The 17,019-nt window shown below is 43.6% G+C and overlaps 1 protein-coding gene across 1 annotated transcript in view; it reads right to left on the bottom strand.

The window, feature by feature from the left end:
• LOC128605396 (echinoderm microtubule-associated protein-like 4) overlaps positions 1–16,749 on the bottom strand; it is a 107,009-nt gene extending 90,260 nt beyond the window's left edge. The window contains exon 1 of the mRNA XM_053620797.1: positions 15,993–16,749. Within this exon, the coding sequence (XP_053476772.1) occupies positions 15,993–16,017 (25 nt within the window). The 5' untranslated portion in view covers positions 16,018–16,749. The remainder of the gene's footprint in view (positions 1–15,992) is intronic.
• Between the last annotated feature and the right edge of the window lie 270 nt (positions 16,750–17,019).

Here is a 17,019-nt window from a genome sequence, read left to right as displayed (position 1 = left end):
AAAACTCCACACGAACAGTAAGCTGAGCTCAGGATCAAACCAGGGACCCTGGAGCTGTGAGGCAGCAACGCTACCTGCTGCACCACCTCGCAAAACTAAGTTACAAACTCACAAGTTAATGCACAAACCCATAAGCTCATAAACCAATACATACTTAAACCCAAAGATTCCCACACGAAACGGGGCACGGTTGATTAGTGGTTAGCACGTCTGCCTCGCACCTATGGGGTTGAGGATTCGAATCCCACCTCTGCCCTGTGTCCATGGTGTTTGCATGTTCTCCCTGTGTTTCGGGGGTTTCCTCCGGGTACTCCGGTTTCCTCCTCCAGACCAAAGACATGCACTGTAGGCTGATTGGCATTTCCAAATTGTCTGCAGTGTGTGAATGTGTGTGCCCTGTGATGGGTAGCACCCCACCCAGGGTGTCCCCTGCCTTGTGCCCAGAGTTCCCTGGGATAAGCTCCAGTCTCCCTGCGACCCTGTGTAGGATAAGCGGTACACAAACAGCCGTATGCATGGAGTGCATCCCCAAGTACAACCACACCCCCCCCCCCCCCCAAAACCAACACACACACATTTTCCTCTTCATTCCACATGTAATGTAATCCATTGTTATGAGGGGAAAAAGGGGTGAGGAATGCACAGAGTTGGAAGACAACATTCCTGCATCTGGAAGCGCTCAAACACACGCATGTCCCCTTCCAGATTTTTTCCCTCTCACCCTCTCTATCCCTCTCCGCTTTCCTTCTCCTCTCGTTTTCTCCTTCACCGAATGAAATATTGCAGCCTGATCCTCTGCTCGTCTTTGCTAATAAAATTCAGCTCTGCAAAGATAGCATTATCACAGGTTACACATTCAAACACACACACACACACACACACACACACACACACACACACACACACACACACACAATTTCAAATCTCATCCTACAATTCACACACCGTCACATCATTCCAAAGCGTACTCAAGTACCTTACTACTGAATATGGAAAAGCAGTACATCAAACTTACTAAGAGTTATAAAATGGTTTCCGAATAAAACACATCAAGCTTTAATAGTGGTCTAAACGCTTCCAGTTTAAAAGGAGGAGATCAAACCTGAAATATTTTCAATGCAGAGCTGGTGAGAGTGCACTGAAGCATGCACACAATCGGACCTAATGAGATTTCCCCAAATGATGAAGTCAGCATTGGTACTGAACTTTATATCTCTCTGTGGTTCACGCATGAAGTCAGAATCACTGCTCAGTGCTGATAAACTGCTTGCGTATCTCATGTGGTAACCATAGTGAGAAAAACATTAAGCACAACTAGCAATTTGACTATTTAAGACTGCACTATGGGCAGCACAGTGGTACAACTCCAGGGTCCTGATTCAATCCTGAGCTTGGGTTACTGTCTGTGTGGAGTTTTGCGTGTTCTCGCCGTGTTCATATGGATCTCCTCTGGGTTCTCTGGTTTCCTCCCACCTCTCATAAACAGGCCAGCAGGTGGATTGGCTAAGATAGGTGTGAATGTGTGTGCATGGTGCCCTGTGATGGACTGGCATCCCATCCAAGGTGTATTCCTGCCCGATATTCCCAGAATGGGCTCCGGAGCCAGGTCTAATAAGACACAGACCAAAGAATTCACTGAAAGATAGAACTAAATGCTGCCATTTCCTCAGTATTACAGAAGCATTATGAGTTACAGCACTCCAATGTGTAGGCTTGTGGATGCCAAAAATAACACAAAGTACCCCAATAACCAGCATGTTTAGTCACTTGTGATTTGTATTTTTTTTTTTAATAATTCTATGATCTAATGTGTGCAATTTTGTTCTCTAGCTTGTCAAAAACAAGCCAGAGAGTGTTAACACACTAGATAAAGCACAAAGCAATAAATAGTTACACACAAAAGGTGAGCAGACACCCTGGATGACTCACACCCACCTGATATTGCGTTTAAAATCCAGAAATACATAGAAACTCAACAAAACCTCCCGCTATAATAAGTTCTTTAGCAATTACACAGTTTCATTTGGATACAATCTTTAAACCTGTCGAATAGGCAGCAGAAATTGTGAGGAGTAAACAGTGTTCTTTCTGACACTATAGACAGTGATGCACTGCGTTAATACAAATTATACACAAGTATTTCACTCCAGAATCTTTTTAGAAGTACGATATCTAATTTGTTGGTCAATAGGTGGTCTATACATTCTGTCACCAGCGATGCCATTTGTGTGGCCACATCACGCTAGTTTGCTGTGACTAATGAAACCACGGTGAGCAGCAGTGAACTAAATATAGCAACTGCCACTACTGACCAAGGTTACGAAAACAAACGAAATAGTGAAAACTAGGTGTGAAAAATATTGTCATTAACTGAAATCGAAATAAAAACAAGGCATTACAAAAATATTGTCTGCAAAACTAACTAAAATAAAATACAATTATAGAGTAAATGTCCTTAGTTTTCGTCTTTGTCAATGTCTTTCATAGAGCAAATATCTTTCAGAGTTGACATTTCCAACTGGGAACCCGGAAATTATGACATTCCATGTTAAATTGAACACAGCATAGTCCATGCTCCTTGACTGGCATCGTGGTGGTACGAAAGTCGGAAGAAAGTGGCAGAGTCTTATTTGGGATTACTCTGAATATGACTGTGTGTCAGATAAAAGCAAGTGTCTTGCAGTGGAAGGTGGTGAAATATGTGGACAATTTATTAAAGGGAAAAATCCCACGAATTTGAAAGTACATTTGAGAAGCGCGCACAAGGAGGCTAGCCTAGCTTACCTTAATAAGGTAAAGGAGAACGCCAAGCCCACCTCCCCCGAAACAGAAGCTAACCCCGGTACAGGGCTAGACAGCATGACGGAGACAACCGTAGGACAGAGAACACTACAGCAGTGCTTTCACCGGCGAACCGATAGCTGCTGGTTAGTAAATACACAGGAACACCACAAGCGGGAGGAAGCGCTGGTTAATATGTTTATTGATACTGGGGTGTCTACACAACTGTGTGAGTTGCCTTCAAAAAGTTCGCCACTTTACTCGAATCAAAGTTCAAAACACCTGGAGCTGCAAGAGTCAATAGCCTTATTTGGGGCTAAGATGGATATGGCAAAGCAGAAATGAAAAGACATCACTAAGGATGCGAGGAAGCTGACCCTATGTGTAGATGGTTGGGGCTAGAGAGGATTAACAGCATCTTTCATGGGTGTGTCAGCTTATTTGTGCCCATATGTACATTTTATGTACTGGTGTTATTGTTGAATACATATTTCTAAAATGTTTTTGTTGAGTTTTTATTACACAATACTTTTTCTGGCCTTGACAAATCACCCATATTACAAAAGACTAAAACTAACAATAAAACTAATAAAAACTAAACTAAAACTAAGCATTTTCAAAAAATAGAAACTAAACTAAACTAGCAAACCCGCTTTAAAAACTAATTAAAACTAAACTGAATTTGAAGACATAAAGTCAAAACTAAATAAAAATAAAAACTAATGAAAAATGCAAAACTATAATAACCTTGCTACTGACCAGGGACATTTGAGTGATGTGGATCAAAATACTCACTGACGGTTTGAATGCAGGGATATTGTTAATAGAGGTTGACCGATTGATCGGTTTTGCTGATTAATCGGCACCGATAACCGATAGTTTTTCCCGGCTGCACCCGTTGCAGGAGCAGCTGAGAAGGGTCCGCTCTCATCTAGAGGCGAAATAAACACTACAACTGACAAATTTTGTTGTTTTATTTGAAATGTTTTTTTTTTTTTTTCATTTTGGACGAGTCTCTATTTTTATTTGTTATTTTGAAGGTTACTTTTTGGTTCAGTTTGGGTGTATCTTTTATTTACTTTAATATCTATTAAATAATCGTTATATACATATACATACACATATATAAAAGTACAGTATATTTTCAAGGTACAGTCAGTACTGTTTATTTTTCTAATAAAGTTCAGCAATATTTACTTTGAGTGTTGTGTATCACTCATTATCAATTTTAAAAACTATCAGTTGATTAATTGTAAGGTATCAGTAACGGTAAAATCCACTATTGTTCAACCTCTAAGTCTTCCCTAATAAATCTAGGGCTCCCAATTGGCAAAAAAACAAAAGTGTTTGCCCTATTGCACAGAGATCACAAGTTCGAATCCTGACGATGCCACAGCCATCCATGGCCAGGATCTCAAGGGAGCACTGGCTATGCTCCTCTATCAATCAACAGCGGCACTATCCAATCATGGGCGTCTGCGAGCTCATACATGTGGAAGTGGGTGAATAGCACTTTCCTCTGAGGGTGTTATGCTGGCCCTTGACGTTGCATGAGCAGCAGTTCAAAAAGATGCGGTCAGCTGGCTTCGCATGCCATGGAGGAGGCACATGGTGGCCTTTGCCCTCCCTGGTTGGTAGCCAGGACAGATAGTGCGAACCTAACTAGAGGGTGGGAATTGGCCATGATTAAATTAGACTAAACTAAAAATTTTTATCAGAGTATACGGTCATACCAATACATCATCACATTAATACTTACCTTATAGTTCCCTCCAAAAGTATTGGAACAGCAAGGCCAATGCTATTGTTTTCACAATACATCGAAGATGATGAATATGAGACGACAGATCAGAATCTCAGCTGTCATTTCCTCATATTTACATCTAAATGTGTTAAACTTAGAACAGGACATCTTTTGTTTGAACCCAGCCATTTTATCAAGTGACCAAAAATATTGGAACATGTGACTGACATGTGTTTCTAGTTGCCCAGGTGTGTCCTGTCAGATTGACTGTTCAAAGAATTAATAGCTCTGAATGTCTACTCTTGGTCTGAGCTCTAGGTTTCACCAGTGAAGACTGCATTTGTTTTTAAAAAGAATAAACCAGCATGAAGACCAGAAGTCTGCCAATTTACAGAGAAATGCATCCAAATTAATCAAGAGGAACTTGATCATGCAGCAAGACAATGATCCAAAACACACTGCCAACTCAACAACGGACTTCATCAGAGGGGAAAGGTTTTAGATTGGCCAAGTCAATCCCCAGTCCTTAACCCAGTTGGACAGCATTTCACCTCCTGAAGTGGAGACTGAAGGGAGAAACCCCCAGAAACAAACAATAATTGACAGAGGCTGCGGTAAAAGCCTGGAAAAGCATCACAAAAGAAGAAACCAACAATATCATTGAGTCACAGTTATTGTAAGCAAGCGACATGTAACCAAATATTAAGTGCTAACAATTGCTGGTGTAATATTTATTTTTACAGTTAAGGCTGTAAACAATGAACAAACAAAGTAATAAAGAATGCACACTGATGCTCAAATGCAAGAGCTGCATGTGCACAAGCCCACACAGATATATTTTGGGTAAGTAGCGTGAAGCAAAACTGGGGGACTGCACCTAGCTAAAGGGGGAGCACAGGACACTATTTATATCACTAAGTTTGCCACGTGGGGTTTTAACGTCGCGTGTTAAAGATTGAGTGGGCAGCAGGAGTGAAAACAAAAAAGTGAAGCTGTGCTAGTGGCCATGAGGGAAAAGATCTTACTCAGGCACGTGTATGAACTATAACTGTCACGACACATAGCTCACACTGCAGAACCATAACTCTCTCTCACTCACACACACACACACACACACACACACACACACACACACACACACACAAATCCATAAACAAGATGTAGCAGGGGTGGACAAATCAGTATCCCAGAAGCCCTGGACAAGTAGATTTCATGTCCAAGATTTTAGCTTTTTATTTGTAGTCCAGCAAAGAAGTAGGATTAACAACCAGAAAAAGTACAAAAATAAATAAATGAAACACTCCTTATTGGCATTTGCAAAACAAAAACACACTTCACGGTGCTGCAACACACCTCCATGCCAAAACGACAGCAAAAGAGACTGGTTTTAATCCCACCACCTGCTGCACTACATATGTCCTCCAGAGACAGTGCTTAACAGTGGAACGGTTTTCATTAGGCAGATAAATTAGCATGCACAATAGCATCAGGAACAAACAAGTATGTGGAAACACTGAGAAAACCGCAAACAATAAAGTGCGGCACAAAGCTGTTATTTAACTGTCCTAGCAAAACTCAAATATCTTTCACTCCCTCCAGGATTTAGCATTTTTGCGATCACAGAAATTAATGCAAAATCAAGGAAACTCTGCAATATTTGCAAGAGCTTGCAATTTTACGAAATTACTGCAGATCTTCCACAGATTTGGACCAAGAAGTTCATGTGAGGTTTGTGTGACATCATCACAACACATGACGTCATCACAACACGCATTCAGCCAAAGCCCCCGTCGGTTCACATGCATCGAACATGAGTACAGCTAAAAGGTCTCGTTTACCAAAAAACATAACTGTGAAAGACAATTTAGTGCAATTGCGATTTCGCCAATTCAAGTAAGTTTCCGCAAAAAACTCTGCAAGTTCCATTGTACATTTTGAAAAAAGCTGCAGCAAAATCGAGCATTTTCGGCCGCAACAATCACAAAAAAAATTATAAAAATCTCTGCGAAAACCTGTAGGGACTGATCTTTTACATGCAATGTGAGGACAGAACATCACATCTCACAGCTGAAACATTAGCCAACTTTTTGTTTGTAGAAACTTTTTTTGGTAGAACATGATATTAATCCTTGCCATGCTTTATTGCATTATATTAGCTACCACTTTTTCACCTCGTCATTAGGTTTCTGGGCAAGAAAAACATGGGACTGTGCAGCCAAGTGGGCTAGCTAATGAATTTATTTACCCAATTTGTGATAGCCTGGTGCTGCCAATGAAACCATGGCAACCTGGGGAAAAAATAAAGATAGAAACGCCCTAGTGACCAACATAGAGTGGCTGCTATATTAGTCTCAGTGTAATATGCTCCTTTGCTTTTGACCAAGAGCTAGTTAAGAATTTAAGAAATATTTCCTTTTCTAGCAGGGACTGAGCTCTCCATATCACAACATTTGGACAAAACAAAAAATAAAACTGTTGTGACCCATAGCTCATTGTGGTTTCACAGTTCATGTGTTTCAATTCAATCCAAAATAAAGTTGTTCATTCATACATTCATTCTTACGCCACAGACAACTGGTGCTTACAAGCCAGAAAGGAAAATGACGGAGGGTATGAAACTCATATGACGACTGCAGAGGTGTAGAGGTGAAACAACCCTCATATAACGTTAGCCTCTAGCTTTGACATTTTCCTCCACTTACACAGAACCGCAGGATGTGGGATACTGAATGTCACACACATGCACACACACACGCTCGCGTTGCGTGTGGATGACACCACGGCAAGTTCCTGTCTGTCACACTTGCGGTCTTTCTGCGCCAGTACTGTTCTTAGAACTAGTACGAATGTGCGTCAGAGCAGAATACCTGTACCTGGCTTTTTCACGTAGCAACAGAGGCTAAGCCAAATATCAATGTAGCTGTCCAAACAGATGAAGCAAGCACCAAAAGGAATGGATCATGAATAGATAACGGAATATGATCTGAAAGCTTCTCTGTATATCATGAGCGAGAGAGAGAGAGAGAGAGGATACAGAAACTTGGTGAGTGAATGTAGGTCAGACATGAGACTAAGCCGCACAAAACGTTATCACAGTGCTGGCCTTAGAAATACTGAAATATGCAAAGGAGCCCTCTTAACAAGTTCACTGCAGCATTTTATAATGCAATGAGGTCCAGAACCTACCTCAGATGTTCCAGACCAATCTGTAAAGTTTTGGTCAAAATGTTGTATAAACATAAGGCATAGGTGTTGTTTTTATATGCAAAACAGAACTTATTACTGCAAAATGTATGAAAAATGTAACCCTCTCATATAAGATTGTAAGCACGCATGCGCACTCACACACACACACACACACACACACACACACACACACACACACACACACAATTCCAGATCCATGCAATGAGCTTGCTAGACAGGAAGGCATCACCATGGCAACCCAAGCTATGTCTTAAACCGCCTACTACCATACTAAATAATAGAGTTGTTTCAGATATTATGGGAAACCAGACTTTTATTTAGAAGCCCTGAATGACAAAGTAATTCCTTATTCAGCTTTCCACTAAAATTAGTTTCTGAACTAATTTTATCACTTTATCAATACCCCATATCTAAGAATAAAAAAAGAATTATGAATAAAAAAATAAGAAGAAAATCTTAATTTTGAGCACGTTCTCCCCAGCGCTTTTATTATTGAATTTTAGTCACATTTGGTCGACCTCTGTTTTAGCTGAAAAACATGAAGGGTATTTTTCAGGTATCTCCCATATCTCCATATCAAGGGGCAAAAATGTTTGATAGAAATGCACTCTCTGAAGACACTGTACAATAAACCCATCCATCTGTCCATTTTCCATACCACTCATCTTACACAGGGTTGCGGGGGAGCCTGGAGACTATCCCACGGGACTCGGGGCACAACACAGGGGAAACCATGGACGGGGTGTCAACCCATCGCAGGGTACAATCACACACACACACACACACAATCACACACTACGGACAATTTAGAGATGCCAATCAGACTACAGCGCATGTATTTAAACTGGGAGAGGAAACCGGAGTAGCCGGAGGAAACCCCCGAAGCACGAGAAGATCATGCAAACTCCATGCACACAGAGCGGAGATGGGATTCAAACCCCCAACCCCGGAGGTGCGAGGCAAACCTGGTAATCATTAAGCCACCATGCCCCCCCCCCCGTATAATAAATTTTATCCGTAAAATAAATTCAAAACATGGCTTTTCTTCCTGGAAGCATTCATGTTTTGCTGTTTGATACTAGAATGCACTTGATGTAAAATACTTTTTTAAAGACGGGAAAAAAAAAAACAAGAAGGAGAATTCAACTAACATTCAGTTATTGTGCTGACATGTTTGATCAGTCCCATCATTCATTAGTTCTCATGGCCATCTCTAGTGGAAGATAAGCAAAGTGCACTAACAAAAGCATGCCACATTCAGGAAAACAAAGTTAGAAACTACCATGAAAAACAATAAAAGCTATATTAGCACACAATAGAAACCAGCCTTAAAGGAGCCAAGGCATCTGCGTACTGTAAGCCCATGGCCACAAATACAACAACTGTTCATGGAGTTTTCCTCTACCAAGTTAGAAACAGCACATGAGGTCACACAAACCTCCCATCACTACATGGTACCCTAAAACTATACATTTATGAGGCTTGTGCTTTGATAATCTCTTACTACCTTGCATAACATGTGCCAGGTGTGTTTGCACAGCACAATGATAGGTTTCGACAAGTTGTCAATCAAGTACGCCTGAACCCTGGTTCATGGTGACCTTGATCTTGGCATGTGATTTAAGTCTAGAAGGCTCACAAACTTATCTGGGATATCATATCATCAGTAAAGGAACATTACTTCAGTCTAGATTCAGACAAGATCAAAATAAGAGAAGTGCAGGGTTATGTTGTTCTTACATTTTTTATTGTTTCAATGGTAATGCAGGAGTCCACAGATTATTTGCAGCCAGTGACCCCTTTAGCTGTAAAATAAATGTTACTGTCCCCCTCTGAAAATAAATCTATGGAAACATTAGATTAATCACTGAAACCTGTAGAATAATATTTTAACTATTTATTGCAGCCATAGAGCTTTTTATTTCTGAAATTTCCACCAACACAACACATTAAGTGCAAGTTAAAATTATTTATAGTAGAGCTGGGTAAAAAAATATCGATTCTCCGATTTTACTCGAGCTTCAATTTAACGAAACTATATAGAATCTTAATGTGCGTGCTTTACCTGAGACGATGTGAATATTATCTGTAGTTCGCCTCTCGTCCTGAAGATGTCACCATCTTTCATGTTTTGAATTTTGAAAATGGTTTCAAAGGGAACTTCGACGTTGCGTTTAGCATAACAATATGGGAGCGCCTCTCGCGTGACCACCATCTGAAGCTTGTGTAAAATCATGCCTATTTATAGGCCTGCCATGATCAGGTGACGTGGTAATTAAGCGCGTCGCGTGATATAAATATGGCGCCTGTGAACCGCACCATCAGCCTTTATTATCTTCAGCGAAAGACTGCATGTCAGTTGTAAAGAAACAAAAAGACGCTTCATTTCCTCGCTATCTTTTCTCAAAATCTCAGAACTTTTCTATTCCTTTAAAAAAAAAAGAAGAAAAAAAAAAAGGAATGAGCGATAGAGAAAAATATGAGTGAGAGAATTCAGGAAGTGTGTTACGGCTTGCTCCTGTTTCATCACGGGGAATAGTGCACACTTTCTGGGTGAAATGTCTAGGGGTGTAGCATGCGATGGCAGCCTGCGCATGGTAATGCCTACATTAAGCAGCTCGGCTCACAACTCGCGCGCTTCTCAGAAACCGAAGTGAGTTGGGTTTCAGAGCCTCGCGGATCTGGACCGGCTGCTGCCTAGGCAACTAGCTGTCTCAGGTTCGGGGGATCTCTTATGGATCCAAAAAGGGGAAGAGAAAAAAAAGAAACACACACACACACACACACACACACACACACAAATAATAGTAATAATTCCTCTCTGACACCGAAGAGCCAGAAGGATGTGCTAAAAACTGAGAGCAGCATATAAAGAGCTGCTTGAAGTGATTATTAAGGCTGGATGAGCCTTTTTCTCCCCAGTGAAAGTAAATCCCTCACACTGCAGAAACTCCCCTTTCTTCCAGAAGTGCATGACAAAATATCAGGCTTCTGGGGGAAAACCATGCATAAGCCGTATTTATAACCTCACAATGTTGGATTATTCGGCCATTGTGGCAAATGAACGGCATGGCTATTTAGCTATGCTGAAGGTGGAGGAGGCGCTTGCGAGCTACCTCTCTCCATCGACGGCAGGTAATTAGGGGGGCCGGCTTTGCCATCCAAGCCACCGTGGCATTGGTGGGCAAGGCCTATGCGGTAGTAGTCTTGCTTGTGGGCCACTGTAGACAATGACAGTGTTGCAGGCCTACCAAGCAGACCTGCTGAGTGAGCTCGACATATGGCGGCTTTCAGCCAGTTCCTTCCCTGTTGTCTCGGGCCAGCACTAGTGTGAGGGAGACCCAGAAGGTGAGTATGGCAGCCCGCCAACCCCCGCAGACAGCCAAGGGAACTGGGCGGCCACAGTCGCAGCCTGCTACTAGGCTTGATCTGAGAATGGTCATAAAGGCCAAGCAGGCAAAGAAGAGTGGTCCTGAGGGGCCGTGGAGGGACATATCAGGACACATGAGGTTGTTAGGGCAGTTAGCCCCCAGCGCTACTGTAGGGCCTCCCCTAGCCAAGATGGTCCAAAATTTTCAGTGTTCTCTGGTCAGCGAGCTGTCACAGGTGAACGAAAATCTGATGCTTTCCCTCCAATAAAATGTGGAATAATTAACATCACTAAAAGACCATCTGGCAGCGTGGGTTCTGTCTACCATAGAAAAGGTTTACCGGGTCCGGTTTATAGGTCGACCCCCCCAGTTCAGAGGTGTGCTCACCATAGTAGTCAGCACAGACCAGAGCCCGACGTTAGTGCAGGAAGTAAGATCCCTCTTGGACAAAGTGGCCATAGAACATGTACCCCATTCCCTGAGGGAGGGAGATTTTTACAGCCGTTATTTCCTGGTCCGCAAAAAATAGGAGTATGCGGCCAATTTAAGATTTGCGTCATCTGAACTGTACTCTTCGGACATACAGGTTCAAGATGCTGACGCCCAAACTTACCGTTCCACAGATTCAGTTTGAGGACTGGTTTGTGACGATAGATCTAAAAGGTGCATATTTCCACATAGAACTATTGCAAGCTTTAGCCCCTCGCACCTTCACAAAGTCCATGGATGTCACTCTGGCTCCATTGTGACTCCAGGGCATCCGTGTACTAAACTACCTGGACGACTGGTTAATTCTAGCACGATCCAGGGAACTGGTGGTTCAACATCGAGATGATGTTCTCACCACATGAAGAGCTTGGGGCTCAGGTTGAACCTCAGAAAAGTATGCTTTCCCCAGTGCAGTGGACAACTTTTCTAGGGGTTATAAGTATTCTACTACGATGAGGGCGTTTCTATCCCCAACATGCATAGGGTCAATCCTATCAACACTGAGCAAGATAAAGCTGGATCTTGGGAGACTATTGGCGCTTATGGGCCTATTGCACAGGAGACCGTTCAGTGGTGGCTGAGCAGTTGGAGGTTTCATCCAAGGACAAAACCACTGAGAGTAATCAGTCTCACGCAGTGATGCCTACGTGCTCTGAGAATTTGAGTGTCCCCGGTTTCTAGCCTTGGGTCACACTTTAGGGTTGTCTCCTTAGCGCAAGATGGTAATGACAGACACCTCCCTCAAGGGCTGGAGCGCGGTCTTAGACAGCTGTCCAGCTCACGGTCTCTGGTGCGGCCCTCATCTGGAACGGCATATAAATTGCCTAGAAATGTGGGCCATATTTCTAGCACTGAAATTCCTTCTTCCTCAATTGAGAGGTCACCATGTGTTTACAGACAAAACACCGGTGGTCTCATATATTGACCACCAGGGAGGATTATGTTCGTGCCCCCTGTTCAGGCAGGCACAACTAATTCATCTCTGGGCAGAAGGAAAGTTTGTCAGTGAGTGCAATGTACATTCTGAGAATATGGGGGCAGACATCCTGTTGAGGCAGGGGCTGAGGCCCAGGAATTGTTGGCTCCATCCACAAGTGGTGGAGTCCATATGACGAGGTTTGGCCAAGCAGGACTGCATGTGTTCGCCTCCGAGGAGACAACACACAGCCCGCTATGGTTCGCCCTCACTCCTCCCGCACAATTAGGGCTGGATGCCATGGTGCACATGTGGCTGAGGTCACATCTGTACGCTGTTTTCCCCAATCGCTCTGCTCCCACAATTTCTAGCAAGAGTTCGCCAAGACAGTCTATGTCTGCTGCTAGTAGCACCTTATTGGCCAGCTCAAATATGATTCTCAGAGATAATATCCCTGCTAGATAGCACTCCTTGGGAGATTCTCATCCGCAGGGATCCACCATAGACCCAGTGAACTGCGCAATAGTTACAGTCCTGGAGTTCTTACAAGAACGTTTCTCAGCGGTTTGGGCTCCTTCTACAATCAGGGTTTACGTGGCCACCATTTCAGCCAGCCATGCCCCTGTTGATAGAGCCTCTGTGGGGCAACATCCTCTAACTTCGAGGTTCATGCGTGGTGTCAGGCAGCTGAGGCCAATCTGCAGGCCGCGCATACCTTCCTGGGACCTTTCTGTGGTCCTCGAAGGTCTGTCAGGGGCCCCATTTGAGCCCTTAGAGTCAGCCTCTGAGAAGCTTCTGACTCTAAAGGTAGCTCTTCTGCTGGCCCTGACATTTCTCAAGCGAGTAGGAGATCTACAAGCTCTCTCTGTTGCCCCTTCCTGCCTTGACTTTGCCCCTGGATTAGCCAAGGCCTTCCTGTATCCTATGCCGGATTATATTCCTAAAGTGCCTACATCGGCTGCCCATCCTGTGGTGTTGCAGGCTTTCTGCCCTCCTCCATTCCCCACACCGGAACAACAGAGAATACACCTGCTGTGTCCAGTAAGGGCTCTTTGTACTTACGTCCACCGCTCCGGCCAGTGGCGTAAGTTGGAGCAGCTGTTGGTCTGCTTTGGCAGCGACAGTAGACGTGATGCTGTGTCAAAGCAGTGTATCTCTAATTGGTTAGTGGAAGCAATCTCTATTGCTTATGAGGCACACTGTCTCGCTACACCTCTGGGCATAAGGGCTCATTCCAGTTGGGCGGTCCCCTCCGCGAAGGTTTTGTCCAAAGGCATATCCTTACAGGATGTGTGTGCTGCTGCAGGGTGGTCTACGCCACACACATTCATTCGTTATTATAGCCTGGATATTCATTCCACGCCGGGCTCGAGTGTCTTGCAGTGACCCTCGGGCTTGGGTCTTTTTGAACAGGCCGTACCCTCGGTGTGACAGAGTGGGTAGTCTCATTCCCATAGCGTTATGCTAAACGCAACGTCGAAGTTCCCTTTGAAAGGGAACGTCTGGGTTACGCATGTAACCCTGTTCCCTGAGAAGGGAACGAGACGTTGCGTAGCTTTGTCATACCAGGGCAGGCCTGTGAATTGTGTCTTCGCTTCGGATAATAGTGGCTGATGGCGCAGTTCACAGGTACCATATTTATATCACACGACGCGCTTAATTGCCATGTCACCTGATCATGGCAGGCCTATAAATAGGCATGATTTTACACAAGCTTCAGATGCCGGTCATGCGCGAGAGGCGCTCTCATAGCATTATGCTAAACACAACGTCTCGTTCCCTTCTCAGGGATTACATGCGTAAGCCAGACGTTTCAAGCTATTAATGAGTTTCACTCTTGCACATGTACACTGTTTTTATTCTTTTACAGTAATGTGCCGTGTGCAGTTTGTGCATACCTTGTGTGCATTGTATGCACATATTTATGATTTCTTGTTACAATGTTTGTTACTCAAAGTAAAAAGTAATGAAACATAATTGAGTGGGCCCCATTGTTAAAGTGTATTTCAGTAATAAAGCCAAGTAGGAGGGTTTCAGTTACCAGCATTTATATTAAAACATGGATTCCATGTCTGCAAAACATTTTAAATGACATATTGATAACTAATCAATATTGAATCGAATCGAAACCATATAAATAAGAATCGAATTACTAGATTGCTCAGAATACCCAGCCCTAATGTATAGGCCTACGCATATGAGTTACTGAGGTTCGAGTCGACAGTCTAAAAACCATAGGTAAGTAAGTAAGGTTTATTCTTATACCAATATGACCAATGTGTTCTAACCTACACTGAATAAAACTGTACAAGAAATGTAAAATTAAATAAATAAATAAAACAGCAATCCAAAACAAAAATGACAACATATTGTTCAATAATGAATGCTTTGCTTTGATAACAGTGGGTTGTCAATTCCAGCACTATGCTTCAGAACCCCTGAAGTAATGTACCTGAATCCACCCTCCGGTTCCATGCTACCGTGCGCACTAGTTAATGAGCTAGTACAGTAATATCTCAGTACGATATCATCACCCTCTTTAGTAAGCTAGTTTGAGATTTGGGTGCTATCCATAGCATCAACAGTAGGCACGCGCAGGCCGTTACTAAGCAACAGGCTGAGATGAAATTGCGCATTAACCGTTACACTGTATCGGTGATATTTACATCCACAACCCCTGGACATTCCCACCATTAACACACACACACACACACACACACACTGCTTCCTGTCAATACAATGGCGGCTACGGTCAATAACGTATACATCGGCTAAAAACATAAGGAGGCTTTGAGAGTAACAATACTTTACATAATTAATGTGTGTAATTAGTAAATGTCGTGAGCAGTTATTCTTGTCCCGCTCAGCGCATCTGACACCCGTCATTTAAAGTGACTGTCACATCACATCAAAACACACCACACCTTCCCCATGAAGAGTATCTACTATGGAAATAACCCAAGTCTAGACTGCTGCATAGTGGTAAACAAATGAGCCGCAAATCTCCCTCGAGCTCGACTTCCTCGTGCAGGTTTGCCTCGCATCGTGTGCCTGCAGCACGTCGCAAAATAAACCGCGCTGTCATTGTGTTTATGTGTCTGTCTGAACTGCAGCACAGAGCCACGCTGTACACAACTCTGCTCATCCTCCAGCCTTGTCAGAGCCACAAAGCAAAGAAAAACACAGCGTCTAAAACAAACTCGACCGCCCGCGACACTGAAACGCTGCTTAGACCGCAAATGACATGCCACCAATATAAAATATACGGTTGCTGTATGTACTTGATGTGTGTGCTTGATGTGTGTATACACACATACATACATACACACACACACACACACACTATGCATGCTGTAATGTACACAAGCTATGCTTTTCACTTTAGCACTGCGGCTCTGAATTCAGCCTGCTGCTACAGCAAAGCATTGCTATTAATAGTAGGCACAAAAGCCACAGCATGTCTGAGGCCAGTGATAGCACTCACCTAAACTGCCGGCGAAACCGTCCATTTTCAGAGGATATAAAAGCAAAAGATTCCCGGAGAGGACGGCTTTCTGGTTTTGGGAGTCCGGTTTTGGAAAAGAAAGGGATGGGGCCTGGAGAACCTGGCGCAGGGGAGGAGAGGGGGTATTACACTGAATACGTGTTCTCCGGATGGCTTGAGCTTAATTGGGAAAAGAGTTAACCAAGAGGCGGCGATGCTCCAATGTTGAAAAGGCCAAGGGATCACGGTAGCTCCGCTGAGAGCTCCCCGAGCGCAGCGCGCAGCTCCTCCGGATCTCAGGCGCACGGCTTCGAGCTTTCCGCGTTTCCGACTCCGCCCGCTTTGGCGGAGCTTCCCCTCGAGCTCGCTGTTCAGCTCTCGCTACCACACACACCTCGACTTCCGCCAACACGGCCTGCTTTACCGGAATATTTTAACGGTGAAATCCAATATAGAGGTGACTGGTTGGTTACAGGGGCTCCTGTGTTATGTCTGTCAAGTAGAAAACCCCGCCTTTTAACTGTCACGACCCGCCCACTCCTCTATTTAGCCGCTTGCTCGAGTCCCCGCCCATTTTGTATCGACCACGCCTCGTGTGGCTGTGATTCGCTGGAACCCGCAGATTGGGCTCAGTGTGTAGCGGCTCTGTTTTGTCTCACGTCGTGTGTAATGTAAGATTGCGGTGTGTGAGACTGCGCTGCGTCCCCTCTGACATTTCTCACATTTCGCATTTAGCCGGGTTTTAGTTTTAGAGTGGGATTTCAGTGTCGCCGACATGGCTGTAGGAAAGCACGAATTAGGAAAGTACCGGTCATGAGAGACTACGTTTCATTTTTCCAGAGTAAATAAATGTCACATATTTTATATGATGATTTTCATTTTGGTTTTGAAATGCCAAGCTAGGGCAGAATGTTAGCCTGCTAAATAAATAGTGGAAATCCAGTTTACATTCAATGTGAAATCATTATGCTAGACTAGGCTATGCTGCACGATAGTTTCCGGTGAGACCACCCCACCTGTCAGTAAG

The sequence above is a fragment of the Ictalurus furcatus genome, chromosome 3, assembly GCF_023375685.1.
Source record: "Ictalurus furcatus strain D&B chromosome 3, Billie_1.0, whole genome shotgun sequence".
Lineage (NCBI taxonomy): Eukaryota > Metazoa > Chordata > Actinopteri > Siluriformes > Ictaluridae > Ictalurus > Ictalurus furcatus.
Note: the sequence above shows the minus strand (reverse complement) of the source record. Positions and strands in the feature narration are given on the sequence as shown.